This window comes from Chenopodium quinoa, unplaced genomic scaffold (assembly GCF_001683475.1).
Source record: "Chenopodium quinoa cultivar QQ74 unplaced genomic scaffold, ASM168347v1, whole genome shotgun sequence".
Taxonomy (NCBI): domain Eukaryota; kingdom Viridiplantae; phylum Streptophyta; class Magnoliopsida; order Caryophyllales; family Amaranthaceae; genus Chenopodium; species Chenopodium quinoa.
The window spans coordinates 301,690-314,682 of record NW_018744128.1 but is presented as its reverse complement, the minus strand read 5'-3'; the positions used below and the strand labels follow the sequence as shown (position 1 = coordinate 314,682).

Sequence of the window (12,993 nt, the reverse complement as noted above, 5' to 3'; positions counted from 1 at the left end):
TTTTTTATAATTTTACAATGTTGATAATGGGAGATATAACTCGTGAAAATTGTGCGTTGGCAAATGTGATAAAAGAAACGTGTCATCTATTAAGGAAAGGAGGAAGTATAATTTTTCAAACATATTTGAATGAAATAAATATTGTATTAGTAAAGTGGGTAAAGCAAAATAATTGGGAAAAGTAATGACATGTCGTTGGTATTTGAATGAGAAAGAGAATTCAAAAAGACAATCACGGCTTAAAAAAAGTTGAATTCCACTCTCTTCTCATTTCCTTCATTCCAACACCCCCGCTTTCTCTCCTTCTTTCCTACAAATCAACAAATCAAACCACCGTTTTTCCGATCCCCAAATCTTCAGCTCGCCGCCATGGAAGACGGTAAACTCGCCGCCGATGCGACTCACTCCGTTCCTTTAGACGAGGTAGCGTTGCATCACGAGGTTGATCTCGAAGACGCACCAAAAAAGTCGCCGGAAAATGACGTCACTCTTGACGTAACCGGATCGCCGGAGGGTAAATCGAAGGCGGCGAAATCGGTGAAGTGGAGCGAACAATTGGTTTCTGAGTCGACTTATACACCTTCAATTGAACCTGATTCTTCGCCCAATTCTCACTCTTCTCGTGGATCTAACCCTTACGTTTCGCATTCGTCTTCTCCTTCTCTCTCATCTGAGCCCACTTTTAAAGGTATCATAATCATCATTGTTATTTTGATTGAATTTTGAGGATATAAAAAACTATATATAATACGATTTTGGTTTTGATTTTGATTTGAATGGGGACTACAGAAAGGATGGATACGGTGAAGAATGTGCTGGGAAGATGGGGGAAGAATGTGAAGGAAGCTGCTAAAAAAGCTGAGGATTACGCCGGCAATACCTGGCAGCATTGTATGATTCATTTCTTACCCTTTTTCTTCATTTTTGTTTATTGAATTTGTTATATTAGACGCTTCTTTTTGCGAATTGTCAGTAAATTATCATTATTTTGGGCTGCAATTGATTGAAATGTCGGTGAATTATTATTAATTTAAAGTGAAATGATAGCATGGTTCTTGAACATAATGTAGTAGATTGACGCTTCGTATTCTTAATTTGACATTATATGCAATGATTTGATGTTGTACATGGATCAAGAAAGAAAGTTTCTTCCTGTAGGATTGGCTTTTTTGGTTAGTGACGTGACAATTTGAGTTTTTTTTTTTTTTTTTTTTTTTTTTTTTTTTTTTTTTTTTTATCTCGCTTGCATATAGTTTGGGTTCAGTGCAGTAATCATACTTCTCATGTGAATAAGAACTTTTCGGCTTTGTTGTGATGTAGGGAAAGCTACAATTCGGAATACTCTTTATTCTTCATCTATCTTTATTTTATTATTTGTGGCATATGTATCCGGGACAATATCAATAAGGTTGTAGTTCTTTATCTGGAATCTATAGGTTAATATAATACCATCATCCTCAGTTGAGCTCTCTCCTTGCTGAAAGCATACAAATGTTAACTACTATAGGAAATTAGGAACTAGGAAGTGCTTTAGCATGGGGAGGCTTTTTTAAGAACAAAAATATAAAAAAAAAATTGTATGTTGTTTCGAATTGTTGACTTACGTGTAGCCAAGTTACTTCAGTATGCTTGATTACTAAGAAAGTTTTGGTGTCCAGGTATTTGCTAAGTCAACTTAAAATCCCCCCACCATAAAACCTAGGAAATTTTCATGGTGAAAACAAGAGCTTAATGATAGTTTACAAAGCTCTTTTTGATTAAAAATAATGAAGGTACCAATAAGAGAGACGAACATATGCTGGCAAATAAGTGAAATCTAAGCATTTCAAGCCAATTCTTTAGATCCTAAAGATATGTCAAACTTGTTAGTCTCTGGTATGGAAAGTGATGGATTGTGCCGAAGGAGATGCAAAAAGGATGAACCACTAGACGAATTGTTTTATGAAACTAGATGAAAAGTAATTACCTACAATGAGTTTAGTATTTGGGTATATAGAAGAATAGAGAATACTAGGGGTGAGCACGGATCGGATATCCGAAAATTAAGATATCTGATATCCGATATCCGATCCGAAAGCTTCGGATATCAGAAATTTTCGGATCGGATATTTCGGATATCCAGTATCCGATTCTCTTTATTAATAATTTAATATTAATCATTTTATACTAAATTAAGCTCTTAAAGGCAAAATTATTTTTTTAAAAGGCAAATTCATATGTATATCTTAGTTATTTTGCTGTTTTAGTTTTAATAGGCAAATTACATCCCGAACAAATTGAATAATTAAATAACCTGAATAACTTAAGTAATCAAATAACCTGGACTGATTTGAATAACCTGTGAACAAACTCACAGAGTGACTAAAAAAAAAAAGCCTGAAATCCAACTAATTATAACATATTACAATATAAAGAAATTTTAGAGAACTTGTATACTAATTGTCACATTACAAAACAAAGAAATGTTCAAAGTCCAAATAAACAAACCAATGTTTAAATATTAAAAATACATAAACATTCAATCTAATACTAAGAATTATCATCAACGATGAAACCGCGTATCAAGAAGAGACGACAAGTCGACAACTCTACAAAAAAAAAAAAAAAGAAAAAAGAAAATAGTAAATTATACAATTAATTTAAACAATAAAATGCAGAAAATATAACACAATAAAAGTAAATAAAAAATAAAAAAAATGCAGAAACTATAACATTAAAAAAAAAATATACAAACCAACAAAATAGTATTACCTCTAATTCTAAAAATAATCATCGACGACGGAAACCGAGGGAGGATCAATAAGAGAAGACAACTTTACACTAAAAAAATAGTAAGTTATACAATAAATACATACAAATAATAGCAGAAAATAAAATAGAAAAAAAAACAGAAATATTTTGTAAATTCCAGCTTAAATAAATAATAATAGATATTAAAAAAAGTATTACCCTCTTCAATTTGTTGAATATCATCAATACTTTCTTCAATCATAAGTGGACCACGTGTACTACGCATCCAATCTTGTGCACATATCAAAGCTTCAACCATATGTGAAGAAAGAGAACTACGAAACACATCAAGTACTCTCCCACCGGTGCTAAATGTAGATTCGGATGCAACCGTAGAAACCGGAATGGCTAATACATCCCTAGCCATATGACCAACAATAGGATATCTCTCCACCCCTTTTTTCCACCATCCCAAAGCATCAAAATTCTTACCCGTGATAGACTCTCTATCATCCATTAAGTACTTGTCCAAATCACTTTTTTTTATCAAAAACCTTTTGTCCACCAATATCCCTTTCGAACTCATAATCAGCCACATCATGCCAATCATTACAAGTTTCCAAGTCTCTTGAACTCAAGTCAATATTTTCAGAAACATTTGGTACATTTTGACTTTGTAAAGAAGCATAACGTTCATACAACGAAGTCAAAATATTCATGACCATATCATGCAATTTTGCAACCTTCACAGAGTCATATTGATCATTAATAGCCCACTTCACATAATGCATTTTGCGTCTAGGATCAAGCACAACAGCAACATACAACATTAAGTTAATGTTATCCACATTTTTCCAATATTTTTCATGCTTTTTCTTCATCCCATAGGCCATTAACATCTCACCACTATTTAACACTTTCTCACTTGTTTTTTAATCATCTTCCAAATTGTCACAAGTTCAAGCAAATACACATTAGTAGTAGCATACAAAGATCCAAAAAGTCTCAAAGTTGCATCATAAAATATCTTAAGAAAGGGAAACAAAGAAGCAACACGATCCCAATCGTTATCGGTAGGAACACCAGAAAGTTTTGTTAGTTCAGCAAGAAATTTATCACCATCAGAATTTTCCAACAAATCAAAAGCAATTCGATAAACCATAGCATATTTTAACATCAAATAAGTGGAGTTCCACCTAGTTTCAACATCCAAACAAAGTTGACGTTTTGATTCAATTTGTTCTTGATTAACACAATTTCGAAACTTTTTCAATCTATTGTTTCAAACCTTCCCTCACTGTTAAAAATCTCACAGCATTACATATTCTTTTTATTGATTCATCACATTCTTTCAAACCTTCACTCACTCACTGATAAATTAAGAAGGTGGGCTGCACATCGCATATGTACAAATTTACCATTTTATATAGTCCCATCTTTCCATCTTTGCAACCTCCTCCTCAAATATTGAACCCCTACATCATTTGAACTTGCATTGTCTACGGTAATGGTCATTACCTTGGTGATATCCCACTCAAGCAAACACTTTTCAACCGATTTACCAATAGCCTCACCTAGTTGGACAAAATTTTAAAATCTTTTTGTGCAAGTTCTAATTATGATCAATAAAATGGGCGGTAAAACACATGTAAGACAAATTTTGACAAGAGGTCCATGTATCGGTAGTGAGACAAATACGAGAAGACACTTGCTAAAGTAGCTTTTCAGATTTTTTTTTTCATCCAAAAACACACAACAACAATCTCTAGCAATTGTGAAACGAGGGGGAATAATGAAATTTGGTTGAACAACAGACGTAAAATGGTGAAAACCCTCACGCTTAGAAAACCTAAATGGCAATTCATCCATTATTATCATTTTAGCAAAAGCTTTTCGACCAATCTCGTGCCTAAACTTCCAAAATTCTAATTTCCCTTTCTTTTCACATTTTTTATTATCACCTATACTATCTACTTAAGTTTGTTGACTTTGCTTACTAGAAAAAGCAAGAAGCCTTTGTGATTGCCCAATATTAGGGGGATAATCCTTACACCTTGAAAGATGATTTTTCATAACACTTGTACCACTTTTAGAGCCACCACAAACATCAACATGACAATACAAACATTTTGATCTTTTATCCCTACCTTTTTTTATCAACTCAAAATGATCCCAAAGCCAATACCTTTTTTTCTTACCTTTATTTTCAGCTCCTACATCATCACTAGTCCCAGTTGAAGGTCTTTTTGCTGAAACTGTTGGTGGTGGATTTTGATCTCCAATAGTAGCAGCACTTGAAGCCAAGGGATCCTCACTTGACGAGTTAGTTGGGGCAGCACTTTCAGCAGTAATATCATGATCATCCATTATCTACAACACAACATTAACATTTGACCACTTCAGAATTTAAATACCCACAAATTGTAGAATATTCACCCACAAAAATTAAATATTAAAGCATACTAATTATAATGAACAATCAAATATCAACCCACAAAATTGAACACTAACGCCACTAAGTCACTAATCAATATATTGGCAGTATGAACACATGCTAATTAAACCAGTAATTGAACAAAATTCAGCCTATATTTATACTTACAAAAACGAATTGAAATCAACAATTTATACTTAAAAAAAACGAATTGAAATCAACAATAGAAGGCGAAAATGAAATTCAGCTTTCATTTAACAAATTGAAATCAAAATCAAAATCAAAATAAAAATCAACATCAAATGACCTAAAGGAGCGAAAAGAGGAGAAAATGAACAAGGGAGCAAAAAGAGGAAGAAACTTACTGAAGCCGTGAGGAAGAGAGAGGAAGAACCTAAGAAATGGAGAAGCCGCCGTCACCGCAGTGAGTGTGGAGCCTTGAGATAACTGAGATCTGAGAGCCTTGAGACTTTGAAAGGAGAGAGGAGAGGGAGAGAGAAAGAGGCATGAGTGGTGGGAAATGGGTTTCTGTTTAGGGAATTAGGGTTTCAGTCTCCAACCCCTTTTTTTTTTAGGCCGAGAAATAGAGAATATTCGAGAAATAAAAATGGAAAAACAAGTGATTTATCGGATCGGATATCTGATATCAGACTTTTTTCAGATATCGGATATCCGAAATCCAAAATTTGGATATCCGATATCCGAAAAATCAGGATCGGATATCCATAATTTTCGGATTAGATGCGGATCGGATCATCAGATTTTCGGATCTTCAGATAGTTTTGCTCAGCCCTAGAGAATACTAGCTAATTTGCTTTGAATGGAGAGGAACATTCCAATATCTATGTGATTTGCAACACACCTCTAAAAGTGAAGGGAGATTCTATAGACATGTTTGCTAAGATCTAAAAAGGTTTTAAGAAGATTATATTTGGAAGCTGAATGTGGTACCTTGTGAAGCTATAATGCTAATTGTTAGTGAGTTATACATTCTAGATAGGATGTACACATTCTTTTATGTGGGATAAGATCAATAATAAAGTTCTGGAAATAAGATGCCATGGGAGGTGTCCATTTACTGAAGATTAGTTAGATGGGAGATGTGAGAACTATTTATTTTTACTGTATTTAAAAAGGCACTTGGATACTTTGACGAGTTGATGTGAGAAGGTCATTGAAAGAGATGGGTAGAGGAGGAAATAGATTGAGAACAAATCAAGAAAGTAATTTAAGGCAATAAGCTGAGCTTATCTCTCCATTTTCTTACAAGGGTCATTTTAGCATTTTTATCCCTTACAAAGCCATAATTGTTGTCCCTTGGTGTTTTCAACACTAATGTGTCCCAAACTTAAATCAATCTCTTATCAACCAAAATTTTATAATACTAAGAAATTTGATCATGAATGAAACTCATTCTACCTTGTCTAGTCCTCAATTTTGCAAAATTTGACCTAGGTTTTGGTATTATCTGGTTGTGGTGGATGGGTGTGTGATGGGAAAGTAAGGACAATGGTGAAGAAGAGGGTCTTGCTAGTGACGGAGGTTCCTTAGAGAGGAGGATGGATGAAAATGTTTATACTCAATGAGTCGATGGTGGTGGTTGATGCAGGAAAGAGAAAAGGGAGGAGGTGGTGAGTAATAAGGTGAAAAAAAACATTGGGTAGAAGAAACATTGGTGAGGAAAGAGAAATGTTAACAGGCTGCTGGCTTTCATCTTCATGGCATGTGCTTGTCGTTTTGAGTAGTAAGGTATTTTTTGGAAATAAATAATAACCTCAAGGCTACCATAGGCAATTTCAAACTGTGCTATTTTGGGCTTTTTTCGTCTATATTTCCAGATGTATTTGTACTGATTTGGGTCATTTGGAATTTACACTACTAGTCTTGGCTAGTCAGAATTTCGGATTTTTCACTACTAGTTTCAGCTAATCAGGGATTAGTATTGGAAAGATGATGAATTTTGCGTGAGATTGAATCTGCAGAAGCTCTCGTAACTTTGACATACCCTGTTCGCCTGATTATGCATGGCATATTGGACCACAGGTAGAGGGACAGGCCTTTCTGTCTTCTATTAACGCTACACTGCTCACTGGTTTAGTCTAACTTACGTGTATACAGTGCCTGATTCCGTTGTCTATGTGCTTGCTTAGTGGTGTGTTTTCAATGTATAGCTGCTTTTGCAGATATATTTGTGATGAGTTACACTGGCCGACTTTGTTTTTTAAGACTGCATCATCAGTCAACTTGAGTCAAAGTTTAAAGTTTCATGTAGATTTGGCACAGTGGAAATTATGTTGTGATGTGTAAATTAACTACTGAAGGGTCAGCAGGCCAGGTCAGTCGGGTCGGGTATTTGAACACCCTTACTTTAGCTACTTTAAAGATGACAGATATTAGCATTGAGGTTGCAGTATGCAGTATGTGCTCAGGCTGGCCTTTGTATTGCTATCAATGTCACGCAGCTGTTTGCCTGCTTGTTTTTGCTTTAAAATGGGATGTCGTTGGAGCCGACTTTTCTTATCTTTGCCTTACAAAATATACAGTGCTTCCTCTGAAAACAGCGGAGCAGATGTATATGAGAACCACATGTTGAAGTGAAAGCGCAGGTTATGCCTACTCTGATTTGCTTGTTCTTTTTCACTCTCGGACTTTCATGTGTTGCTTCTTTGGGAATTGAATTTATTGTATACAATAGGCAGATTGGGGTTTGTAATGTTTCATATGGTGATCACAGGAGGAATTCCTGATAAGTCATTGGTCACATGAATATTAATTGGAGAATGCAATCTTACAATGACTTCACATGAGAGTTTTGACTGTATGGTCCCCACATTTCTTGGGTTATGGTCTTATACTTTCGAGCAAGCTTAGTTATCTGATGATATAGTGACAAGGAGAGAATTTAGACTGAATGGTTTCCACATTTCTTGGTTTATGGTCTTTTATATTTGAGCAAACCTAGCTATTTGGTGAAATAGTGACAAGGAGAGAAGACATATAGTGAGCACTGAGCAGCTAGTTTGTAAAAAAGGATTCCGGTAAAAAGTAAGTGGAAGCTTAAACGGTATGGACAGTGAAAATTTTCAATTCTGGGATAGCTGTTTGCTTACCCGGTTGTGATAAGAACACACAATTTTCTTTCCTTTTAAAAATTTTCTGTGGGATTTACATGTCGGATTGAAATTTAGGCATACTTTTTTCATTATTCCTTTTTTTTTTTTTTTTTTTTGTCTGGGGGTATGAGGGGCTGATTCACTTAATTAATCAATGAATTGGGAGTAGCTTATGAATTTGATTTCATAAACATATGGCTCTGTGTCCTCTACACTTTTGTGATTAATTTTGGTGCCTGTAATTTAAATTCAGTGGTCAACAGCAATACAGTGAAGGTACTTTCATGCAATTAAAGTTGTTGCAAGTTGGTACTCTTTCCTTTTCTATTTCATATTCTAATATTCTAAATGCTAAATGCTAAATGCTTGTGGCTTGTTAAAAATGCCAGTTTATCAGTTGACATGTTTTTTGTGTGCTTTTTGGTAGTAAAAACAAGTCCTAGTTTTGCTGATGCTGCCATGGGAAGAATTGTACACAGCACTAAAGTTCTAGCTGAGGGAGGTTACGAAAAAATCTTTCGTCAAACATTTGAAACAGTTCCTGAGGAGCAGGTTCAGGATAGTTATGCATGTTACTTGTCTACATCAGCAGGCCCGGTGATGGGAACATTATATGTATCTACAGCCAAGCTTGCCTTTTGTAGTGATAACCCTCTTCCTTACAAAAATGGTGATCAGACCGAATGGAGTTACTATAAGGTGAGAATAATCGTATAGGCTACGGCTGTTGAATATCTATATTAATTCTCAATTTATTTATTTTTTTATTTCAAGGGGGGTGGAAATAACTAATAAGGATAAAGAATAGAAGTGAAATGCAGGTCGGTTGGTAGAACCTGCTAATGCATTAACTTTGGCTTATTACTTTCTCTCTCTCAGTACCAAAATTAAGGATATTCATCATTTGATTTGGTGCTAATAGAAAAATTCGTGATATATGATTGGAAAGTTTATATTTATTTAAATCTATTAGATCATATTGCTAGCTTTGAGGAATTTTTTCTTTCCATTTTGTTTGACTTTTTTTTCTTATGTGATGTCAAAAGTGTTCTCTTGATGATTGAGTGCATTTTGTTAGAATGTACTATGAGGCAAGTGGAAGTCGTGCTACATTATACATTATGCTTGAAGCATCCTTCATACTTTTAATTTGGAAAACATCCTCTGATATGCCGTCCATGACTTTGAGATAATCAAGGATATTAGTGAAGATGCTGACTCTGATGTTCTTTACTCCTTTCAAATTTCAGCTTGTCCAAAACTATATGAACATGAGTTGTTTCCCCCTATCTTAGTTCTATGATGCTTTCCTTCGGGAGTATATTTTTGGACCTTCTAATACTGTAGTTTTGTAATACATCAATATGAACTCGGGTTTATTTTTATTTTATTTAGACTTTGGTGAGGTCAATTTAGGATAGTTTTTACATTCCTTACATCCCTAATAACTGTGGCTTTGGGGTTGGAAACAAAAGCTCCTCAAGTATTTGAAAAGATAAACATAAGTTGGTAATAAGGAATACAAATTGTGCAAGGCATTTCCATTGATGATAAGGGGAATTGGTCTACCCTTGGTTTTAGAATAAAAAAATAATCCCTTTTGGGGTTAGTTAGAGGAGAGGAATAGCACAAAAATTCTGGAACCTTATCAAGGCTTTTGTTTTCCCGTGTTTGTTCATCCCTTTTTATCCTCTCACTTACCCCTTAAATGGGATTTCTCTTACTCCATGACCATGGGATGACCGATTTCGTTGGTCATTGATTGGCTGTCTGAGAGGAGTACTAATAATAATGCATTCAATAATGGTATGTATTTAAAAGTTTTTGATGTTTTGTATTGGAGTTTGTAAGAAAAAACTTACTTTTACGATCCAATAGAAATTCTAAAGTTATTGTCAAGAGATAAAATACTCCTGATAGATTTTCATAGATTATTGAAAACTTCTACTGGTCAAGGTTGGCTTTAGTTCTGGTCTTGTTAAATAAACGTGCTGTTAAAGATTTGGTTGGTATGAAATGACGGTTCATTTAGAAATTAACACCAGTAGCGGTGAAAAAATGAGATTCTGTTCTTTTCTGATGCTCTTATAAGAGACTGATTGACACCCCTTTAGGCTGCAGAGGGTTGCAATCAGGTCTCTGTTGAATTTTAGGCTTGTCTACTTAGCATGTTCATGAACTAAACCAACTGAGGAGCCAAGGATCAGCTATATTCTACTTTATTGTTATAAAATTTTGTCAAGATTTGGCTACATTTAATTTAAATGATTGATTTAGTAATCAATCCATCGCCAATGGAGTTGAAAGAATTACTTAGTATTCCAGGATTTCCACCTTTGGGTTATAATGTACTAAATGGAAAATTGCTCAATAAATGTCCTTTGCTCATTTTCTGTGAAGCTGCAGGAGCAATGCATTTTAAACCTAGGGTTTAAGCATACTGCCTCTCTGTAACTTTCAGGAGATGTATATATATGACCCCCTTATCTCATCTAGGTGGGAATCTCATTTATATATTTATATGTCCTCTTATTACTCAAGAGGTTAGTGACACCATATGGTTTCATTAGGCACTTCTGATTTTCTCAGTAAATTTCAAATATATAGTTTATACTGTTTATGGTTTAGGTATGGAAAAATGATTTTCTGCTTGTAGTGTATTATGTTTCTATATGTATTGGAGTGGCTTAGCCGCTTAGGTGCTTTGTTTGCTGCATATGTACTGATAGATTGTGCACTCTTTGATATTATTTTTTATTGGCATGGTGTAAGTACCTGAAAGGTCACAAAAGCCATCTTTCTGATTATATCATGTTAACCAGTTGAGTTTGTTGATTCTTACTGCGGTACTCTGTCTTTATTTGAACAGGTAATCATTCCGTTGCATCAGCTTAAAGCAGTTAACCCTTCTTCAAGCCGAGTAAATACAGCTGAGAAATATATTCAGATTATATCTGTTGACAACCATGAATTTTGGTACATGGGTTTCTTAAATTATGATAATGCTGTGAACATTCTTCAAGGAGCTTTGCAATCCAGGGATATGCAATCTGTATGAGACTCCCTTGTTGATGAAGAAGCCTCTTGAGTCTTGACATTTCAAGACGTGCTTCAAGTTGCCTATAAAGCTTGTTATCTATGCCCTGCACTGCTGGAAGAGCATTAAGAGACATGTCCAGATAAGTGACCGTACCCTTCTCCGGTCTCATTAATATTTTCTTATGCTCGTGATCATAGGTTTGAGGATTTAGTAGTTTATGTGATTCTTTTGGGAGGATAGAAAATCTATTAACTACATATACTTGTTCAAGACCAGATGGTTGTAATTTTGCACTGTGCAACTTACCTGGCTATAGTAGTATGAATAGCGTTTTTTTTAACTACTGCATATGTTTTGGTGCCTGACTGGCTGTGAAAAAGCTTTAGAGCTTGAATTGGCATGCCTCAAGGAAAACTTACTCTAGTACTTGTATGAGCCATGAGGCATGCCAACCCAAGTTCTCGAACTTCGCTGCCCCAAAGTTGTGATTAATAGAAATTTAACTGCTCTATGGTGGAATCACTTACTTCCTTTGCTACCTACAGAGTATGTTTCAAAATAATACTTCGTACATCAGATGTAATGTGATAGTCAAAATTTGTATAGATTTTAAAATTACCTTGTTTTGTTTACAAATATATGCAAAAATTTACTACTCTCGTATACGATCATCAATTTTACGAGTATTAACAATAATACTAGTAATATGTCGTAATTGAGCAGGAAAGAAGGGACAATATAGCACTTTGCAATAGAGTTGTATTTTCCTTTTCCGGCGGGCGGGGTTGACGGTCAGTTAGGTTAAGTAACAATAAGTTTGTTAGGTACTAAATAGAGTAGAGTACTATCGACTTGTAGACATAGAATTCAAAATTCTTTGGAATCGATGTAGAATGTACAAAGGGGCCAATGAGTTTGACTAAAGCCAGATATTTGGGGAGCTATCAATCTCATGAACACCGCTATATATACCCAATGAACATTGTTTTTTTGACTGATTATCAACTTAAAAATATTGAACTTAAAGATAATAATTACATCAATTTCAAAGATGTTTATTTACACATCTACAATATAATTCTCTTTAATTTAGTAGTTTAAATATGAGTAGGTTTTGCATCTACAAGTTCATTCGGATTCTCTTGAAATTGGCATCTTGTTGGCATAAAGAGAGCCTAAAGGGCATACATGTGGAAGGATTTGATCTTGTATTGATATAAAAAAAACAATACTTAATCAACTAATTCAGGTAGTTAATTTGACATAATGGGGATTGATATTAAGTATAAGAGCTCAATGTATTACATGAATACGTTATAATACACGCAACTAATAAATTTTGGAATTTTTTTGTTTTTTTTTGTAAAAGTTATATGTTTCGTCTTATATCTCTACTATCATGCTCCAACACGAGATTGAGTCCCATATATAAGTATAGTTCATTTGATTGTTTGATTTGTTTCGCCTTGTAGCTTAGTGAGTTACTTCACCTATTTTCTTATAAATACACTACTAGTGTGTAATGGAGACCGTGATGTGTAAGTCTCTGTAACTATGTACTATTACACCATGTGAGATATTAGAAGGATTTTTTTTTTTTCTTTTTTTTTCTGGGCAGGTGAATAGGAATTTAGATCAATGTGGTACGAGTAATAGTTTCTTTTGCAATAGTTTTA

General features: G+C 34.4%; 1 protein-coding gene across 1 annotated transcript; it reads left to right on the top strand.

Moving 5' to 3' along the window:
- The first annotated feature begins 214 nt into the window (after nt 1-214).
- LOC110692676 (GLABRA2 expression modulator-like) lies at nt 215-11,955 on the top strand. Its single transcript, XM_021869713.1, has 4 exons — nt 215-688; nt 790-891; nt 8,705-8,976; nt 11,147-11,955. The coding sequence occupies exons 1-4, from the start codon at nt 370-372 to the stop codon at nt 11,333-11,335; spliced, it is 882 nt and encodes a 293-aa protein (XP_021725405.1). The 5' UTR covers nt 215-369; the 3' UTR covers nt 11,336-11,955.
- Nucleotides 11,956-12,993: the final 1,038 nt, after the last annotated feature.

Coding starts and splice junctions, on each gene's coding strand:
- LOC110692676 (XM_021869713.1), top strand. CDS start 370: ATGGAAGACGGTAAACTCGCCGCCGATGCGACTCACTCCGTTCCTTTA. Junction 689..789: donor ATCTGAGCCCACTTTTAAAG/GTATCATAATCA, acceptor TGGGGACTACAG/AAAGGATGGATACGGTGAAG. Junction 8,977..11,146: donor CCGAATGGAGTTACTATAAG/GTGAGAATAATC, acceptor TTATTTGAACAG/GTAATCATTCCGTTGCATCA.